This window comes from Sus scrofa, chromosome 5 (assembly GCF_000003025.6).
Source record: "Sus scrofa isolate TJ Tabasco breed Duroc chromosome 5, Sscrofa11.1, whole genome shotgun sequence".
Lineage (NCBI taxonomy): Eukaryota > Metazoa > Chordata > Mammalia > Artiodactyla > Suidae > Sus > Sus scrofa.
The window spans coordinates 88,407,879-88,429,391 of NC_010447.5; the positions used below are offsets into that span (position 1 = coordinate 88,407,879).

Consider the following 21,513-nt stretch of genomic DNA (forward strand, 5'->3'; position numbering starts at 1 on the left):
AGTTCAAATCCTGATTGTGCCACTGAAGCTGTGTGACCTTGGGCAAATTACTTACCCTCTCTGAGCCTTAGTCGCTCCCTCTGAAAAACCGTAAAATCATAGTACTCACGTCATAGGGTGTAGGGATTGAAAGTAGCAGCATAGGAAAAGCCCAAGGTGCATAAGTACATTTACTACAACTGTTATTTCCCCAAAGGCAAAAAAAAACCAACCTGAAGAGATTCAAATCAAGGGAGTAAAAAACCCTCACCGTATGGAGATTATAAATTAAAGTAAAAAAGGGCTTAGCAGAGTTCATTAATTTCCTTCCTTTCCTTTTTGTCCTAATGCATCCATCACCCCTCCTCTTATCCATGCTGGAAGGCACCCAGAGAAACCCAGACAGAATATTTTTAATCATCTGATCACAAAAGTACTTGGCCTGTTTAATATTTGGTCTCTATCGTGCTGCTGACACTCTGTCAATGTTAGAAAATTATAACAGTTTATCTTTGACAGTGGTAAGTGGTGATCTGCCAGAATTGGCAGCCAGCAATGTAAAAGCCGAAAACACTCTCTCTCACCAGGGTTTATCCAGCACAAGCCTTTGCATTCCCACTGCTGTCTGCCTGTTTACCTGTCACCGCCTGGTTTGAAAACACAAGCGTCCTTGTATGCTTTTCAAAGGATCTTTTGGTAAACAAGGGATGTTTTTTTCTGCATTGAATTCAGGCTGCCGTGAATTCTGGGCTACCTGATTCACTTTGTTCAGCGGTCGAAGCCGAAAAGAGAAAGAACCTCACGCATCATTCCATCCTACTTTTGTCCTTGAGGATTTGGGTCCTGCACATCCTGGCTCAAGGGACGCAGTCTTTTCATCCTTTTCCCTCATCCTTTTCCCAGCATCATCAGCATTTGGGGATGGGCTTTTCCTGTTGTTTGGAGAAGTTGGGGTGGGGTTGGGGAGGCCTTCAGTGAAGAGGAAGCCTTGCAGGCAGGGGTTTGCCAGGAAGACCTGTGGGTTTTTAGTAATGGGATGCAGACCCCTTTCCTTATTGAGCTCGTTTGTCTGGACAAACCTAGATCAACTCTGTTCCTCCAGTCGCGGGCTGATCTGCTGTTTCCCACTCTTAACTCTCCCCTCACCTCTCCCCCAAAAGCTTTCTGAATGCTCGGGATTTCCAAAATTCACAGCCGGTGAACCTACAGGGTAGGATGGGACACTAGCGGGCCATCCTTCCACCCAAAGGGGAGCACAGAGGAACTTTCAAAGTGGTGAGAGCTCCCACCTCGGTCCTCCACCAGTCCCCTCTTGCTTCCCCCCGGTGTCCTGGGCCCGCGTGTTCAACTCCAACCATCTCCGATCCAGCGCTGGGGCGGCGGCGGGGACCGGCTCCCCTCCGGGTGGGGCGGGACCTCGAGAGAGAGGAGAGGGGCGAAAGGGCCGGGGCAGGCGGGGACGCCTTGGCCGGAGAGGGAGGCCCCCGGGGCCAGAGGTCCCCACGCTCTGCACGCGGGGGCGGCCCCGGAGACCCCGCGGTCGGCGCGCCTCCGCCCGCCCCGCCCCGCGGAGGCCGCAGCCCGCCCGCCGGCTCGCCCGGCGCGGCGCACGCGTGTGCGGGCGGGGGCCGCGCGACACTCCCCGGCCGGCCGTGCGCCGCCCCCGCCCCGCGGCCTTGCGCCGGCGGCCCGAACCCGGCCCGGAGGGTCCCGGCACCATGCGGAGGGTGAGTGCGCCCCGCCTCCGAGGCGCGAGGGGGCCGGCGAGCGAGAGGGCGTCCCTCCCGCCCTGCTGGGGGCCGCCCGCAGCGACCGGGAGCCTGGCAGGGCAGCCGGGTGGGAAGGGGCGAGGGCTGGGGACCTGGCGGGGCTCGCGGGGCCGCGGCTGTCGTCTGCGCGTGGGGGAGGGCGCCCCCGGACAGCGGGGGAGGGGGGCTCGGAAGGCTTTGGGGACTCTCGTGGCCCGAGGGCACCGGGCTCATCGGGCACCTGCGGCAGCGCGAATTCCTCGGGCTCTCTGCCCGCGCCTCCCCTGGGCATGGGTGCACCATGACCCGCGCCCCTCGCCTCTGGCTGTGGGTGGTAGGGGGAGCTTTCTAGTGCCCCGCACGTCCGCTCGGCTCGCAGCTGCGTTCTGAGCCCCGCGCCTCGCACCTTCCTCGGGAGCCTCGTAAACTTTGCGGGCGGGCCCTGGCGGGGCTCCCCCGACACACAGCCCAGGGAGGCGCGGGCCCAGGCTAAGGCGCGTGGGCGACAGCGCAGGGCGTCCGTGTGCGCGTTTCGGGGAGATGGTCCTCACCCCTCGCCGCCAGAAATGCACGCCCTTTTGGCCTTTGGAAGGTGCAGGTAAGGGGGAACTCGAGGCGCTCCCGTGGGGCAAGCGGGCCAGGCGCTGCCCGCGGACGGAACCCGCGCGGAGTCCCCGAGGCCGGCTCCCAGCACGTGCGCCGGGGCTGGGGGAGGCGTGGGCCGCGGCTCCTTCCTGAACGGCGGCGGGTGTGCGGGCCCTGTGCACACCGTCCCCCTCTAGCTAGAGCTTAGTGGAAAAACTCCCATGTGCAGGCTCGGCTGCAGGGTTGATTCCACCTCCAGCTGCAGCCTGGAGGTTGGTGTTGCTTGTTATCAGGGTCAGAGAGCACGTCCGGGTCGCGCGCAGCTTGATCGTCACCCCTTTGGGGGAGCCGGTGGACACGAATGGGTTTGTGGGTTCCTGAGTTACCAGTCCCAATATGCCATTTGGATTTTAACCTTGGGTGCAGAGGTTGCTTCAGTCAAAAGCAGGATCTGGGCACTTACAGGATGGAAGAGGTGGAGGAAACTTTAGGAGATGAAAGTAGATACCCAGGATATGTCCCCAGACCGCCCCAGGCCAACCCCGAGGACAGGTTATGTACCACAGAAAGGGTGTTAGGTGTTTTCTGAAGGGACAAGGCTGAGAGAAGAAATGGGAAAAACGGAGCAAGCTCTTTCTCACCAGAGCCTATGAGTTACTCTGGACTGGAGTTGGGGTTGCCTTGTTCCGAAGGTATGTATGTGCCTGTTGCTTTGGTCACCTGAGTGGCCCTTTCAGAGATTTCTTCTTCTCCGGGGCTAGATTGCTTCAGAGGGACCTCGGCCCTGTTTTGCAGGTGGTGCCGGATTCAGTCTTCTGCTTTTCGGCGGGGCAGGGGGTGGTGTCTGGAGAGAGCGTGGCTAGAGCAAGTGTGAATTGGCCTCAGCTGCCTCTGGAGAGTCTGTAAGGGAGCTGACACGGAAAGGTACCTGCCTTGCCTTTGGAGGCAGTCCAGCCCTGCTCAGGTGTTTCTGGGCACAGGATTCTGGCCAGGCTGGCCAGCGAGTGCGGCGTGGCTGGCCTTGGTGGAGCAGCAGAGATGGAAACGGGTGGGGTTACTTGTTTGAACTATACATTTAGAGGCCAGCAACCTCTTTGTACCTCGAGTGCCACAGAGGTTCTTAAGGAAAGCAGTTACTTAAAGAGAGGCTTTAGTTGGGGCCCCGCTGCAGCTGGGGAAAGCGGAATCAACTAACAGCTTCCCTTGCTTGTTTCCTGGGGGGCAGGGCGTGAGCTGGGTCTTTCTACCCGGTGAGGGTAGGCGTGGGCCTGGGGGTCAGGCCCGAGGGGTAGCTTCCGTGGTCTGCCCCCTCCTTTAGTGGGGTGTGCAGCGGGCATGCACAGGTCTCTGCTTTTGCTCCTGGTACCCCGTTTTTGCTCCCAGCTCTTTGGAAATGACAGTTGGGTTTTTTTGGTCTTTTTGTATCTTGTTGTCCATAATTTGCCCTAACTGGGCATGCTTATGGTTATTTTTAGTCACATATCGTTTGTTTGTTTGTTCCTCCTCCACCCATGGCGCCAGGTATCAAACCCGCACCACAGCAGTGACAACGCCAGATCCTTAACCTGCTGCACCACAAGGGAACTCCTCCTCATATGTTGTTGCTCGAGGAGATGTGTGTCCAGGCGCAGGCACTGCAGCAAAGGGGCCCAGGTCCTGGTCCCGGCCTGTCTCAGGGAGAGTGGAATGAAGCGGGGCTGGAATATAAGTAGGGACCAGGTTCTTAGGCGCTTGTTTGGCCGTGGTAAGCAATTTGGGTTTGAACCCTCAATGTAGAGGGTGCTATTTAGAGGATTCTGAGAGGAGTGGATGATATGATCGGGTGGCTTGTGTGAAGATGGTTTTGGCTGTCGTGTGTAGAGTGGCTGATGGAATGGGAATGTCGTGGCAAAGGGAGGCCACCTCTGAGGGCGGGAGGGACGGAGAGACAGGCTCTGTTTTGGAGGGAGAGTCAGCGGAGTTTGCTGATGTGGGAGGAAGGAAGGGGTGGGTATCCGCTAATGTACCCCCCAGGCTGCTGACTCTGTGGGAGGGGGTTTATGTGAGAGAGATGGAGAAAAGAAGGTGGTTGGACTGCCATTTGGGGAACATGTGTGAAATGGTAGCTGTCGTCACCATGCTGTGGTTGTGCGAACAGGCCCAGAAAGGTTGAGGATGTTGCTCGAGGCCACCAGCTAAGCGATCGAGCTGGGATCTTACCTGGGTTGGCCCGACCCCAAAGCCCTGGCCCTTGCCCCTGTGTTCTCCCGCCTACGAACTGCCTGCTCCTATCCCAGACTTTTTTTGGTTCTGGAGAGATAATTTCGCTGTTTGGAAGACAACTGTTGCAGACCTGGAGCTTTAGATCAGTAAATGCAGAAGGAGGGACGTCATCCTACTAGAATTGAAAGCAGTGGTTGTTTTCCTGGGCGCTCCTGAATGAAAGGAGGGCGCACGGGGAATGTTCAGGGTGGGGGCACAGAAGACGCGCAGCAGCCGGCTTTCTCCGCGGGGAGGTTAGTTACCACTCTGCCCGATGCTTTGACTCTCACGTGACCACCAGGGCAGCCACGTGCTGGATTCTTCTTTCACCGCTTCACATAGGTAGTTAACATTTTAGTCTCTCTTTTTTGCATCCAAAATGAGCTCCAAAAAAATTTTTTTTTGCCTTATAAAGAGTTAGAAATCAATCGTGGAAGAATGATTACAGGAGTTCCCGTTGTGGCACAGCAGAAACGAATCTGACTAGTAACTATGAGGTTGAGGGTTCGATCCTTGGCCTCGCTCAGTGTGTTAAGGATCCAGCATTGCCATGAGCTGTGGTGTAGGTTGAAGACGCTGCTCAGATCCTGCGTGGTTGTGGCTGTGGTGTAGGCCGGCAGCTGTAACTCCAATTCGACCCCTAGCCTGGGAACCTCCATATGCCACAGGTGCGGCCCTAAAAAGCCAAAAAAACCCCCAAAAAACAGTGGGTTCTGTTAGGTTTGTGAAGGAGTGATAAAGGAAAACCCATCCCCTGACCACTTTTTTTTTTGGATCTTTTTGTCTTTTTAGGGCCACACCCAGGGCATATGGAGGTTCCCAGGATAGGGGTCCAATTGGAGCTACAGCCGCTGGCCTACACCACAGCCACAGCAATAGGGATCTGAGCCCGGTCTTCGACCTACAGCACAGCTCACGGCAACGCTGGATCCTTAATGCACTGAGCAAGGCCAGGGATCGAACCCATGTCCTCATGGATCCTAGTCGGGTTCATTAACCATTGCTCCAAGACAGGAACTACTTGACCACTTTTTAATCCAGGAATAGTTGAGTTTGGCCGTATTTTGTTTATTCTTTCTTCCTTTCCATTCCTTACACCTGTTTGTTTAGTGGGCTCTTTTACAACGCAGATATTCCATTTCCCCAGGAGCGGATGTGAAGGTGGGAGACAGTTTTTTATCGCAGTTCAGGACTGGGTCTCTGGAGGCAGACTGCCTTGATTCAGATGCAGCTCACCTCTTGACTAGCGGTGCGCCTTGGCTTGGTTAACTTGCCTTAGAGGACAGTCTGTTCAAGGTGCTCAGTTATGATGACACAGCCAAGTGCTTGTGCCTCTGTCTCCTCTATCCCTGCTCCCTCAGACCTGTTCCTGGGCCCCGAGATGTGTCTGCTGTTTCCAGAGCCCTTACTCTGAGCACCTTACGAGTGATTAGCTCATTGAATCCTCACCACAAACCTCGGAAATAAGTGCCATTTTATTCCTGTGTTCGAGTGAGGAAGCTAGACCCTGAACAGCTGCGTGATTTGCCCAGGGTACCCCCGCTGATAAATGATGTCGCAGGGAGTTGAACCCAGGTGTTCTGGCATCACAGGCTGCGTTCATGTTTATACTAAAAGGAGAAAAAAAAAAAAGAATGGGATGGAAGGCTTGGGATTTAAAATGGAGAGCTTCTGCTCTAGGTGGACTGCTGGGGGATTCACGGGCAGCCTCCATCCTTGGCCGCCCCCGAGTCTATGCCGCTGCGCCCGAGACCGAACATCCTAGCACACACATGCGAATATAAGCCTTCAGTCCTTTTGCCAAAAGCCTTTCCACTCCAATCACAGTAATCCTAACAAGATTGCAGCCGTCATGCCTCTCTTGTAACTGAGGTGTGACCTTTGAAAATGACTGGGGCTTTTTTAAAAAAAAAAAGGTTTGAAAATCATGCTGGCACGTTCTTAGCCTCACCACCTCTTGCTCCTTTTGATGGACTGCTCTGGTGGCAGACAGTGCTTGCCACAGCAGCAGGGGCATAAAACCTAAACACTGCAGAAAATGCATCGCTCTCTAAATTTAGAGCCATGCATATCTTCACGTTGAAGGAAACAACTTCGGAAGCCTTGTTTGTGTGGGGACCACGTGGAATGTGTAACACTCATCAGGCATATTTCAAATGCCCGTCCTTCTGTGTGCTAGCATCCCTTGCGAGTGAAGGCGCCCTGTGCCGCCTTGATCTCCTCGGAGGGCTGGGAGTCTGCCTGAGGAGGTAGGCAGGCGTGATGTGAGTTGTGGCATGCTGTTGCCAAGGAAGAAGGAGGTGGTACGGGTCGTAGGGGGTCTTCCTTAGCCGGCCAGGGCCAGGAGCGGAGGGAAGGTTCATAAAAGCCTTCCGGAAGAGGTGACTGCTAGCTGAGAGTTGAGTGGTGTGCAGGGTGGCCGGGGGTAGGTGGGGGGATGGAGGACTGCGTTGTAGGTGGAATGAGCAGCATGTGCAAAAGGGGAGAGGGATGGCTTATTGATAAAAGCAAGAGGCCTTTGGGGTGGCTCCGGGCACACAGCACGAGGGCGGGCGTACACGGCGAGAGTTGAGGAGGGAAAGGAAGGGAGAGGCCAGGTCCTGAACGGCGTGCAGGTCACGTCGAGAAGGGTCCGAAGGACAACGGAAAGTCATCGAGAGAGTCTAAGCAGAGTTTGGAAAAACCACGCATTTGCTTCAGAGGGTTGCTTTGGCCACAGGGTGGAAAATGGACTGGAGGGGCAGGACCCGGGGCAGGACGCCTGGTGCAGAAGCTGCTACTGTCGTTGGTCCAGATGACCTGGACCAGGCAGATGGTGAAGGGAGTGGAGAGACCCGTTCTGTTCCAGAGGCGTTTGAGCAGCAGAATCAGGAGGACGTAGTGGCTGACAGGATACAGAGGATAAGGGAGCACAGGAGCTGGAACCACAGACTCCCAGGCTTCTGGCTTGGCACCTGGGCGTCTGGTGGTTTCCCAGATGGAGGCATGAAACTCTGGAGGAAGAACCAGCGGGTGGGCTTGGGAAGATTGCTTCTGTGTTGTACACTTGGAGTTTAGGCACCTATGAGCCGTTTGAGTGGGATGAGCCATAGCTCAGAAGAATTTTTATTTAAAGATACAAATTTTTGAGTCATTGACATGTAGGTAACAGCAGTTGAAGCCCTTGGAGTTACAGAACCCTGCACAGACAACATATGTACAAACAGTGGTTTGCCAAAGTGTTGTGCATAAGAATCACTTGCGGGACTTATTTAAAAAATGCAGCTTCCTGGAGTTCCAGTCATGACGCAGCAGCAACGATTCCGACTAGGAACCATGAGGTTGCGGGTTCGATCCCTGGCCTTGCTCCTTGAGATTAAGGTCCGGCATTTCCGTGAGCTGTGGTGTAGGTCGCAGAGGCGGCTCAGGTCCCACGTTGCTGTGGCTGTGGTGTAGGCCGGCGGCTACAGCTCTGTTTCGACTCCTGGTCTGGGAACTTCCGTATGCCGCCGGTGCGGCCCTAAAATAGCAAAACAAAACAAAACAAAACGGATTCCTGGCCAACACCTTCTAAGCTTCTGATTCACAGATCTATGGTGAGCAACTGGAATCTGCAAAATCTAGTAGAGCCGGCAGCATGTATAACCTACGATCCAGCTGTTTCACCCTCAGGTCTATGTCCTGTAGTGCCCTCTGACCGACACTTTTTAAAAAAGGAAATATTTAGGGTGTTAACAAGGTATAAAGAATAATACATTGACATCCATATATCCACCAACTTAAAAATGAAAAATTGTTAAGATAAACTGTAGTATACTCATAAAATGCTACTACTCAGCCATGAAAAAGGAGCAGGTTGCCATGTATGCCTGGACACAGATGAATCACAGGCTAGACACAAAAGAGTCCATTCTGTATGGCTTTGTTTATATGAAGTTCTAGACTATGAGGAACTGAATGATGGTGGCAGGGGGGACGGATTGAGAAGGAGCATGAGGGAGTTTTCTGGGGTGACGGCAAGGTTCTGCTGCTGGCAGTGGAGCGGATTACATGGTTGGAGCCATCAGTCACTCACGGAACTGCACGCTTAAGATCTGTATCACTCTAGGTAAATTATGCCCCAATAAAAGGCTGTAATCCAACCCCCCCCCCAAACGAACAAGCAAACAAAGCAAAAACCCAAACAGAGATGGATGCTCCCAGTACTTTCCGTCAACCAGAGGTCGCTTCTGTCCTGAATTTAACACATTTGCCCTTTAATATTTCCATTCGCTAGGCCTGTATTCTTAAGCAGGAGTTACCGTTATTTTACATGCCTTTAAACGATATATCCCACAACACATAGGCACATATGTGTATACGAGTACATTACGTATCCCTCTGTAATTTGCTTTTCTGCATTCTGTATGCCAGATTCATCCTTTTGAGGCCAGTAGCTGACCGAGGCTTTTTAGAGCCAAGTATATTCATGAAACGAAATACTATGTCATTAAGTTATCCTTTCTCTTTAGCCATTTATTTAGGTTGTTCCAAAGCACTGCTGCCATCATTTTGTGTATCTGTTTGTGGGTGCCAGGGTGTTTAGCGGTGGGGTGGTGGGGCTGCAGGATAAGCACACTGTCAGTCCTGCTGGAGTTGCCAGATTTATCAGCATTTTATGAATGGCCTATATTTTTACCAAACGCTTGGCACTGTCAGACTTCAATTTTTTTTTTTTTTTTTTTTGGAAATCAGACAGGAGTGAAATATTGTCTCATTGTGGTTTTAATTTGTGGTTCCCCGATTACAAGTTTTCTGTATTCATGGGCTGTTTCCACTTCTGTGAAGTATCAATTCATATCTTTTGCTTATTTCTCTTTCACATTGCCTTTTTCTTACTGAGTTGCAGACATATTTTTCCATTTTGTCGTCTTTTTAATGGAATATTTTGATGAATTTTAGTGTAGTTGAGATTAGCAATTCATTCCTCTGTGGTGTGTGCTTTTTTGTTTCCTAAGGGCTCCTTCTATGTCTGCAGGCTAAAGGTTTATGTTTCCTAGTCAGAGTTTAAGTTTTGCCTTTACGGTTTAGACCGTTAGTCCGCTTGGAATTAAATTTCATGAATGACGTGAGGTCGGCATTCAGTTTTTTCCCCACAGAGATGGTGGTGGTGCTTTTACCACCAATGCTTCCTTTGCGTTAAGTTTCCATGTATGGATGAGTCTCTAGGCTTTTGATTCAGATCTTTGTGACTACTTATAAGTCCTTGTATCCGAAGGGAGAGTCACCTTACCTCATTCTTGAGAATATTTAAATTTTTTTTTTTTACTGTCTTAATCATTTTTTTTTTTTTTAATTTTCCCACTGTACAGCAAGGGGGTCAGGTTATCCTTACAGGTATACATTACAATTACATTTTTCCCCCAGCCTTTCTTCTGTTGCAACATGAGTATCTAGACAAAGTATTTAAATGTTTTATTCATTGATGCATCTTGTGCCTAGAACAATGGCAGACCCATGGTAGGGGCTCAATACGTATCTATTGAATGACTGAAGTAGTCTCAGCTGGAACCAGCCAGATCAACAGTGCAGCAGTTCCTGACACGCTAGACGGCAGTTTTCCTTTGGGGGGAGGAAGAGGGGGCAGGAACACGGCCTCTTGCTTCCACCCTCCCTTGCCCTCTGGTGTCACTTCTCATTCAGACCAGAGTCTTGGAGAATGACTCCGTAGTCAGCCCAGCAACTCCTGCTCAGTATGGCTGCAGCCTCCAAGCACAAGGTTTAGTGAGAGTGCCAGTGCCACTCATTGTGACCTTGGAGAATTCTGGTCACAAACTGTAGATGGATCTGCGAGATTTTTTTTTTTTTTTGGAAATTTGGCCAATATCTGGGCCCTCAAGCCTTGGACATAGGCAGCGGGTCCTCTAAAACTAGGTCTTCAATGCATTTGGACATTTTTATTTTGCAGGCTAGTCTAGCTTCAAAATAGACTTCTTTCTGTAGCCTAATTCTTGGCGTAATTTGTTGATAAAAAGAACCGCCATGCTCGCTACATGCAGAACATGGTGCTAAGTGCTTTGCATACATGCGTATATTTCAGTGACTCTTCACACCACCTCTCTCTCTCTCTTTTTTTTGACTTTTGAAGTAAGCAGTCATCCCTTACTTTTTCGTTCATCTAACCTCCTAGGACTGAATGAGAGACCATGGCTGCCAACTGCAAGAACTCACAGTTCAGGGAAGCACAGACTTTTAAAGAAGTAGTTGCCGTGCCGCGGGATGACGGCGTGTGTAAAAGCCCATCCAGAGTACCGTCTAGAAAAGAGCACGATGAGGTCCGAGGGCAGAAGAGAGGAACTGCCCTGTTGGCGGCATCTAGAAAGAGGGTGTTTATGTAGGTCACGACCCCTGGGAACATTCTCGAAGGCCTCTCCCTGAGTCTCTAGCTTGCTCTGTTCATCTGACTGTTGCCTGGTCTGCTCTCAGCATGTGTCCGTCCTGGTTTACTCAGTGACGGCTTCCTCCCTGAACATTTTTAAAAAATTCACTGTGTAGCAGCGTTACGGAGGAATGGTTTACAACATATTAGGAAACTGACCAGTATCGAGTGTATCATTCAGTGATTTTTAGTACATTTCCTGGGTCAAAAATCACCATTTAAAGTAGTGTTAACCCCACTGGGCAGAAAGCGTTAACCCTGATCAAAGTGTGCACATCAGTGTGTGCACGTCGATGTGTGTCTCTGTGCACACCCGGCTAGTGCCTGGCAGAATCGGGATTCACACTAGTCTCAGGGCTCATGAGCGTCAAGTCAGGTTTTCAGCAGGGAAGTGAGCCCACTGAGCTCTTCAGTGGAATGTCCCCTTCTTTGTTGCTTTGGCGTCTAAGGACTGGCGATGCCGTGAACCTGGGATGTGTCGTTCACAGACGATGTCGGTGAAAACTCTGGGAAAGAGGCTGGATTAGGTGTTAGGTGAAATGTGAGTAAAATACTCTGAGAACTGAACCAGTAACATAACCAGCCAAACAAGAACCTGATGTTAAACAAACAAACAAAAGTTGATCCAGCTAATCCATGTGCGTGATGAAGCCACAAATTAAAAGTATGGACTTGTAGGAGTTCCTGCGTGGTGCAGTGGGGTCGGCCGTGTCTTGGGAGCGCTGGGAGGCAGGTTCCATCTCTGGCCCGGCACGGTGGGTTAAGGACCTGGTGTTGCCGCAGGTGCAGCTTAGGTCATGACTGCAACTTGGATCTGATCTCTGGTCTGGGAACTCAATATGCGGTGGCCTGGCCAAAAAAGAAAAAAACAGAAAAGTACCTGTAATGTGAATAATAAACCACTCTGGTTACTTTTCTTTTAAACCGTTGTGCCTATTGTTTGGCTTTCCAAGGTATGTACCTTAATCTTCTTGGGGGGGTGGGAGGGGCAGACCTCAGCACGCAGAAGTTCCTGGGCAAGGGATCCAACCTGGGCCACAGCGGTGACCGCGCTGGATCCTTAACCGGAGCTCCAGTTTTCTAACGAATAATACTCTCTTACTGCTGCGCCCAAGCGCACCGTGACACGGAGCAGGCAAACGGGCGGTTGGAGGGAGCAAGGCTTTCCACTTTTTCTAGTCGGGATTGAGGGGTGTGTCGCATTCTGACCACTGACTGAGCTGGCTGGTGCAGCAGTAGCAAGCACTTCATCCACAGTGCGTGTTGCCTTCTGAGATGTCGAAAGCGAGGCTGCCGATGATGGGCCAGAACTGCCTGGACTCTGACGGGCCACCCTCCGGCCTCAGTGGAAGGGAGGAGGGCGGGGGGCTCCTGCCATTCTGCTGTGAATTGTGCTTTGTGCACTGTATTTCTGATGTTTGAATCCTAATGCTGGGAAAATGGCCACAGGGCTTGAGATATTTGTTGACAGCGTAAAGCTCTCCATCCCTCTGTCAAAGGAAGGCTCAAGCCCCGGCCATGCAGGGGCCCTGCTGGGTTCGTGTGCTCCGCTGCCTCTGCTTATGCCTCCGTCCTTCTAATAACAGAATCGCGTGTGCAGGAGCCTGGCCCTACTTCTGGATGAAGAAACCACAGGAACTGTCTCCATTCAATACTGGGACGCCCAGGCAGAGGGAACTAGACTCTGGTGTGGTTTTTAGGTCAATATCAAAGAAAATATATCTGACACGATTCTAAGTTCAGTATTTTATCTCATATTCAGCCAGTGATCAGAGAGGCATTTTTCAGAAAGTCATCCAAACTCCCCTCAAGCAGGGATTGAACCAGACTTTTTTTTTTTTGGAAGGCCAGAGAGTAAATGTTTTAGCTTTCATGGGTCACATGGACTTGTCACAATGACTTAACTCTGCCGTTGTAATCTCTAGGCAGCCATGGACAGTACATAAAATGACGTAAAGTGAGTGAGTGTGGCTGTGTCACACATAATCCTCTGTCTCCAGGGCACCATTATTTGAGCATCAAATTTCTGGGCATCGGGGAACTCTAACCTGATCTTGAGTCTCATTTCACAGGGTGGGCACCTGAACTGAGATCTGACACACACAGGCTTGTGGACCTTGGACCACCCTGAGCCTCCTTTTTCTCATCTGTGAAATGGGGATAACGTAGTTTACGTGAATGCGGTTTTGGTACACTCCGAAATGCCATCCGCAGGAAAGCCGTTCCTGTTATTTGCTGAGTCTGAGTGCTGTCTCTTTTGCTCACGGCTCACAGACCTGGCTGGTTTTTAGAATCACTTGTGGGAGTAGGTGGTGGGGAGGGCTTTGGGAAAACACAGATTTGCAGTCTTATCCTGGACTTACTGAGTCAATTTCTCCGAGGGGACCTAGAATTCTACTTTTTTTTTTTTTTTTTTTTTGTCTTTTTGCCTTTTCTAGGGCTGTACCCGAGGCATATGGAGGTTCCCAGGCTAGGGGTCCAATCGGAGCTGTAGCCGCAGGCCTACACCACAGTCACAGCAACGCCAGATCCAGGCTGCATCTGCGACCTGCATCACAGCTCACGGCAATGCCAGATCCTTAACCCACTGAGCAAGGCCAGGGATCGAACCCGTAACCTCATGGTTCCTAGTCAGATTCGTTAACCACTGAGCCACAATGGGAACTCCTAGAATTCTACATTTTTAACGGATTCTCCAGGTAATTAGGACGTGTTTGGGAAGCTTTGTTTTGTTTATAGGCTTCAGCTGATGGATTTAAGAAAACTGAAACTTCCCTCTTAACTTGGACTTGCCCCTGAAACCTTCACGCCCTTTGTCTTTACAGACTGTAAGGAAACCAGAGAGAGAGGGTCAGGAAGAACCAGAGTTACCTTCCCTTTATCTTCTTGAGACTCTCTCTTTGAGCGGGTGGAAATAGGAGGAGACCCGGTGATCTGATACCCAGCCCAGTGTAAGAACCCACATTGGGCTTCTCCTCCGCAGCCCTGAGATTTGCAGGGTTGTTTTCACTTTTTTCGGTGCACGGAAGCACGTGAGTGAAAGCAGGAGCCCAGATTCTGCACTCGGTGAAGCTGCAACAGACCCACTGTATCTTTTGCCGTGTTGCCCCTCAAAGCTCATCAGTGATGCCATTTTTTCACGTTGTTTCTGGAACTCGCACGATTGTAGTGTTGGCATATATAGATCGCACACACAAAAAGAATCTCACTCAGTTGTACTAAAAAAGATAAATGGATTCTGAATTTCTCACATTTCTTGCATTGCCTCTCATTTACATATGAGTAATTGTAGATTTCAAGGAGCGGGCGCTGCCACCCCCACTCTGGCAGCCCAGATTGTTTTCAGCAGTAGAACGTGAATGGTCTGTGCACACACACAACTGCTCTCTTAGAGCACTTTGCAACTTCCGCCCATCTGAGAACCAGGCAGCGGATTCCCCGGCAGAATTCCTTCCACAGATAGGAAGTATTTGCTCTTCTCCAGGTGCCCTGTTAAAAATTTGCCTAAAACATAGTCCCACAGCCTTAATCTCAGACGTTCACAGGCGTGGTAGGAGGATGGATGGTCATGAATACGTGGCTGCGGAAGAAGTCAGCTTGCGTGGTGATTCTATTAATCAAGTCGCGTTTCCAAATTAGATTTGTTATAAAACTAGGCGACTTTTCCTATGGAAAAATAGGAGATTGATGTATCTGTTCTGTGTGTAGCCTGATCCTTTGTTCCATAGCTGACTGTAATTTCGTATTAGCCTTTATTATTTATTCCATTTGTTATTTTATTTGATAGAGATGCTACTTTGAAATTCAGTCGGCGTTGAAATAGTTGAGGGACTGGGGGCGTGTTCTGCATTTAGCAGCGTCAGTCAGGTAGGTTCGTACCTGTTGTTCAGTGTTCACTTCCAGCTTCAGCTCCAGAAGGTGATTTGGATGCTCCGTGTCTACGCTTTGGCTCCAAACTCCAGAGATTCGTTTCCAGCGAAGTCCAGCATAGCTCTACCTTTCTTCTCCTAAATGTTCCTCAAACTCAGATGCTGACAAATGGAACTTAACTCGTTCCTCTCAAACCTGATCTAAGAAGATTGGGTTTCCTCTTTCAGGAAGCCCTGTTGCCATTTTCCCAGATGCCGAGGCAAAATACTGTGGGGCGAATCTTTGTCGGCGTTCCCTTCCCCCACCACCTTCCTCCTTTCAGAGCTTTGTTTCTCAAACCAGGGTCTTGGGGATTTGAGTGTTCTTCATCACAAGTTTTACAATTTCTATTTTCTTTCTTTCTTTCTTTCTTTCTTTCTTTCTTTCTTTCCTTCCTTCCTTCCTTCCTTCCTTCCTTCCTTCCTTCCTTCCTTCCTTCTTTCTTTCTTTCTTTCTTTCTTTCTTTCTTTCTTTCTTTCTTTCTTTCTTTCTTTTTTGTCTTTTGTCCTTTTAGGGCCGCACCTGCCACCTGCGGCATATGGAGGTTCCCAGGCTAGGGGTCTAATTGGAGCTACAGGTGCCAGCTTACGCCACGGCCACAGCAATGCAGGGTCCAGCCGCACTTGTGACCTACACCACAGCTCATGGCAACGCCAGATCCTTAATCCACTGAGCGAGGCCAGGGATCGAACCCGCAACCTCATGGTTCCTGGTCGGGTTCGTTTCCTCTGCACCATGATGGGAACTCCTACAACTTCTGTTTTCATGTCGAGGATAATCTAACCCGATCAGTGGGTTTTTGGGGTGGCCCAGATCTGTGACTGAGTTCTGCCCCTGATTCGAACGTCCATGTGTGTGTTGTGTGTGTTGGCTCTGGGTTGGCTAAGGCATTTTCCCGGCTCTCGGGGTGCTCAACCTCATTTGGCCCCCTTCATGTTGTTGGAACTGTGGGAGTCTGGCTTCCCAGTGGACTATGAGATCTGGGAGGCCGGGGGCCACTTCCGGCTTGTTTTTGTGTCCTCAAAACCCAGCATCAAGCCTGACACATGGCAGGCGCTTATGGTTGTAGGCATTGTGTATGTATATTGTTCTGAAGTCCCCCCATCCCCGTAGTGTATGGGGGTAGTTATGGCTACAAGTTGTTTTAATATGTGTGTAGTGCTTACTCATGTTGATAGATGCTCTTTGGCTTAAACCATCCCTTATTTTTAGACATCTTGATTATTTTCATTTGTTGGCTATTTGAGGAGTAAAGTTAAAAATATCTTTGAACAAAGCTATTTTTTTTCTCATCTAGATTGTTTTCTGGAGAATCTCTGAATGCAATTACTGGCAGTTTTACTCCTCTTGTAATATGATGCCAGGTTGTTTTGCTTTGCTTTGCTTTAATGAAGAGTTTGGACAGAGTTTTAACTTGACCTCTTTTTATTTTATTTTATTTTATTTTAATTTTTATTTATTTATTTATTTATTTTTTGTCTTTTTAGGGCCGCACCCATGGCATGTGGAAGTTCCCAGGCTAAGGGTTTAATCGGAACTGTAGCTGCACCAGATCCAAGCTGTGTCTGTGACCTACACCACAGCTCAGGGCAACACCGGATCCTTAACCCACTGAGCGAGGCCAGGGAGTGAACCTGCAACCTCATGGTGTGACCTCTCGTTAGATATGTTTCTTTAATTTTCAGTTACACTCCCTTTGATTTGGAATCAAACTAGGAGGAACCCGCGATGGCTTACCTGGACCATTCTCCTTCCTCCAGGCTTTACAGCTTCAGCCACACCTTCAGAGATGCGCGGCGGTGCCTCCTCCTTCAGCCTGAGTAACATTTCAGCAGGCGCATCTAATCATTTCGTCCAGTCCTGCTCAGAGCACAGCAGAGACTCGCCGTCGCCTGCAAGATAAAGTACAGCGACGTCGTCAGGGCACACACAGCCCTTCACGACGTGGTTTCTGTTTCCCTTTCTCGGCTTAGCTTTGGCTGCTGCCCAGATGCACTCTCTGCTCACCCCGAAGGCGCTATTTTCAGTTGGGAATGTACATGCTGTTCCCTCCATCTGAAATGAATGCCTCAGCCCCCTGCCTGCCTGGCATCGCCTTACTCATCATTCTTCAAGACTCAGCCCAAAGTCTTAAGTGCTGCCCTTCTTCCAATGCTTATGACTTTCCCCACTCCCATTCTTAAAGATTTTTTTCCAACCTTCGTTAAAACCTTTGTCATCTGTGTTGAAGTGCTTTGTTCATTTTTTTCTTCTTCCTTAGATTGTGAGCTTGTTAAGGGTGGGGATTTTATCCGTCATTTTTGTAACCCAGTGATAGCTAGTCCTCAATGATAAACTTTTTTTTTCTGAATGAACTATTATTTTGGATTATTCATGTATGAGTAGACTATTTATAGGTAGGTCTACTTATTTGTAAGTTGAGAATCCGTTTATGGCACATATGGTCGTTCTCAATTGTCCGGAATATCAGTGTGTTAAAACCCCTTCCCTCTTTCCCCAAGTATTTGGTATATTTTTTCAATGGGCAGCGGCTATAATTTTGTTCATTAACTAAGCTGCAAATCCTGGACTGTAAGCTACATAAAGAGCTACCTAGTTAACTATCATTTCCTTGATTCTTTTTAAAAAAAAATTTTTTTTGGTCTTTTTAGGGCTGCACCCACGGAATATGGAGGTTCCCAGGCTAGGGGTCAAATTAGAGCTGCAGCTGCCAGCCTATGCCACAGCAATGCCAGAACCAAGCCGCATCTGCAACCTGCACTGCAGCTCGTGGCAATGCCGGATCCCTAACCCACTGAGCAGGGCCAGGGATGGAACCTGAGTCCTCGTGGATACTAGTCAGAGGCGTTTCTGCTGAGCCGTGACAGGAATTCCAGTTTCCTCGATTCTTAGTACTCATACCTGGTACCTAGTAAGCAAACTAGGTGTTGAGTGAGTAGGTGAATGAATGAAATTTTGATACAAGGCCACTAACCATGTGGCATGCCACACACTGAGATGGCTGGCATGTACTGCATTTATGTATATGTATCTGTCCTATGTTAGTCCCTGTTCTGTTGATGTGTCCTCTTAACGCAGTGCTTTTCCTGATAACTCCTGCGGCATTTTCAACCTCAGCATGATGCTGAAGGCCTGTCTGCACAGGCCATCTCATGCTCCTCTCTTTTGATGGGAGACACCTTAAAAGTGTCCACTGCAAGGAAGCTGACACCCTCATGGTAAGCAACGTGGTCCTGTTGCCCTCCCCTGCCACCTCCTGCAAGGGGGAGGTAGGCAGGCTCTAGCCCTGGGCTCCTCCGTTATCTCCAAACATCAGATCCGAATCACCCAGCATCCTGTTGTTCTGGGAGGTAAAGAACTAAATCATGTCTGCATGACTGAGCTGATTTATAGAGATGTGATGTCATCCAGAGCCCGCTGCCAGAACCTGAAGAGGTCGATTCGAGGGAAGCGTGAAGTCTTGGCAGAAAGAGGGCACATCCACTCCAACCTCCCCCCCACACCCGATATTGAATCTTCTTGGGATCCGAGTCTCGTTGCTCCGTATCCTGGTGAGAATTTGCCTGTTTTGACCACAGCCTATTACTAGGAACAAAAAATTCCATCAGCTACTTAGTGTCTCTCGTATTACCAGTCCTCTTGTGAAGCTTTATAAGGGAATAAAAACGAGTGATTCGTGGCGGGAGGGAGCACCTTCCGCTGTGTCTCAGGAAGAGCTGTTTTTTTTTTTTAAAGATTGAAACCTGGACGGCTGCACAAGTCCTGCTATTTGGTTCATTAAAAAAGGAATTAGACATTTTCAGTGACCTACTCCCAGGCTTGGCACTTCTGTTAGTGCCCTGCTGGGTGAACACTAAAATCTTAATTGAAAATAGAATGGATTGTATTCATTAAGGCTGTTATCAGTGTGGACGGCTCTCAGATGCATTCTTTTTATGATGCTGGAAGGACTACAGGAAGCTTTGCTGTCCTGAGCCTCGTGTGGCTTAGTGCAGAGCTGGCTGGACACACAGCGCCTGGCAGACGCAGACCAGAGTCTGGGTATCTGAGTGGCAGAGGCCCACGGATCCATGCTAGAAGGAGTGTTGAGCCCACGTGGCAGGTGATGCTTAAGGAGACTGGCTCCTCTCTGAAGACATGGGTGACAGTCACAGGGGCAAGCGAGCAGGGCCTGGCACAGCAGACAATGATGAGGGCTGAGTGAACGGGGACCAGGGTGGGGGGCGGAGGAAGGCGAGGGCTTGTCTCTGATAGACATGCAGTGTTTTTCTTGCTTCGTATTTAGGCTGTTGAAGTTTACTTAGCTCTGAAATATAGCAGAACTGATATCTTAATTAGGGCTCTCCAAAGAAACAGACCGATTGGGTGTGTGTGTGTGTGTGTGTGTGTGTGTATTTATTTGTTACAGGCATTAGCTCACGTGATCATGGAGGCGGGAAGGCCCAGGATCTGCTGTCTGCCTGCTAGAGAACCAAGAAAGCCGGTGGTGTAGTCCTGTCTGATTCCGAAGGCCCGAGAATTGATGGGCTAAATCCCGGCTTGAGTCTGAAATCCAGAGATGCAGAAGCTCGGATGTGACGCCCAAGAGCGTGGGTGTCCCCGCGCAAGCGCAGAAAGGGCCCCTGCCTTTCCTCTGCCGTTTTGCTCTGCGGGCGCCCTCAGCGCTCACCGTGGGGAGGAGCGCCTGCTCCACTCGGTTCATCGGTTCACATGCTGAGCCCTTCCAGAAACACCCTCACAGACAGACCCCCAAATAATGCTTTAGCAGCTCCCTCTCTGGGTGTCCTTCGGCCCAGTCAAGTTGACAACGAAACATTAACCAACACAGCCAATTCCTAAGTGCCTACGAAACCTCACGCCTGTATCTCCAGAGCCGTTCACCCCGACACTGCAAAGAAGTGAGGTTCTGGCCGCATAATGGGAAGAGAGTCGGGGTGGAGGCTTTGGAAGGGTTGATGGGAAAAAGACACGTTTGGAATGGATGGATGTTGGTTCTTTGGTCCCGAACAAACAGAGATGTTTCCAGCCACTTAGAAGAGAGAAGGTTTTCTTTTTTGCTGCTGTTGTCATCCCCTCCCCCCTTCCTCGCCCCTCCACCCCAGTGGAGAAGCCTAAAACACATTTTTTTTTCTTTTTTTTTAGGGCCACACCTGCAGCATGTGGAGGTTCCCAGGCTAGGGGTTGAACTGGAGCTGCCGCCGCAGGCCTACCCCACAGCCACAGCAACGCCAGATCTGAGCTGCATCTGTGACCTACACCACAGCTCACCGAACGCCGGATCCCTGACCCACTGAGCGAGGCCAGGGATCGAACCTGCGTCCTCATGGATCCTAGTCAGATTTGTTTCCACTGAGCCATGGTGGGAACTCCTAAAAGCACATTTTGGATGAAAAATGAACGGATGAGACCAAAGAACTAAGGTCAGTGAGTCGGCTAAGGTTGAGAGCGGGCTGGGGTGTTGGTTGGACCAGCTGTGCGTGCTGTTTACTTGTTTTGCGATTCTGGACACCTGAGGAATTATGGTTTAGGAGAAAGATATGAGGCAGAAGTCCTGGGTTCTAGTTCTGTGTCTGCCATGGATTCATTGTCACCTGAATTGAATCCGGGGTGTATCATTTGGATGTGGGGGCTCCAGGTTGTTTAGAAAACAGTAAAGTTGGTTCTCAAACACGGGTTTGACAAGGAGTTTTCCTCAGTCTGAAGCAAAATTGGCAGAGTGACAGTGACTCTGGTCATGGCTTGTCATGAAGTGTTCTCAGTCGAATGGATTCTTCTTTATTCCAAGATTGGGTATGTCCTGCTTTTTCATGTTCCATTCCTTTTTTATATGAAGTGATGGTGAAAGGAGATAGATGGTTGGATTTTTATTTTTTAAAGACTAGACTTGGCAAGATGAAAAGTTGGCAGCGTTGTTTTATTCCTTTAAATTCTTTTTGAAATTTTAATGGCACACAAAATTCATAATGCTCAGACCAGACAACTTTTAAAGTGTCTTTCAATTCTAACAGGTATTACAGCTTTTTCTTGTCACTTGTGACTATGAGATGAGAAGCTCAAGGGTAAGTTGATGTTTGCATCCTAAAACAAGCTGTGTTTTTCCTGGAAAAATTATAGTGCCAATAAATTAGTAGTACAGATGCTTCACCTTTTTCTTCAAACTGAAGCATTACTTTAAATCTTTCCCCCCCATTTTTAAAATTAAAATCTAGTTGATTTGCAATATTGTGCCAATTTCTGATGTACAGCAAAGGGACCCAGTCATACATATATATATACATTCTCTTTCTTATGTTATCTTCCGTCATAATCTATCCCAAGAGACTGGATATAGTTCTCTGTGCTGTACAGTAGAACCTCATTGTTTATCCATTCTAAATGTAGTAGTTTGCATCTACTAACCCCAAACTCCCAGTCCATCCTTCTCCCTCCTGCCTCCCCCTTGGCAACCATGGTCTGTTCACCACGTCTGTGAGTCTGTTTTGTAGAGGGGTTCATTTGTGCCATATTTTAGATTCCACATATAAGTGATAGCATATGGTATTTGTCTTTCTCTTTCTGACTTCACTTAGTGTGAGAATCTCTCGTTGCATCTATGTTGCTGCAAATGGCATTATTTCATCCTTTTTTATGGCTGAGTAGTATTCCGTTGTATAT

At 49.5% G+C, this 21,513-nt stretch overlaps 1 protein-coding gene and 1 long non-coding RNA gene across 2 annotated transcripts in view; one reads left to right on the plus strand and one right to left on the minus strand.

Moving 5' to 3' along the window:
* TMCC3 (transmembrane and coiled-coil domain family 3) overlaps window positions 1,682–21,513 on the plus strand; it is a 272,769-nt gene continuing 252,937 nt past the window's right edge. The window contains exon 1 of the mRNA XM_021092754.1: window positions 1,682–1,706. Within this exon, the coding sequence (XP_020948413.1) occupies window positions 1,698–1,706 (9 nt within the window). The 5' untranslated portion in view covers window positions 1,682–1,697. The remainder of the gene's footprint in view (window positions 1,707–21,513) is intronic.
* On the minus strand, window positions 9,238–17,588 carry LOC102165817. The gene is made up of 2 exons (XR_303623.3): window positions 16,597–17,588; window positions 9,238–11,799 (listed from the first exon to the last, which is right to left on the minus strand). It is a non-coding gene; the product is annotated as an uncharacterized LOC102165817 (long non-coding RNA).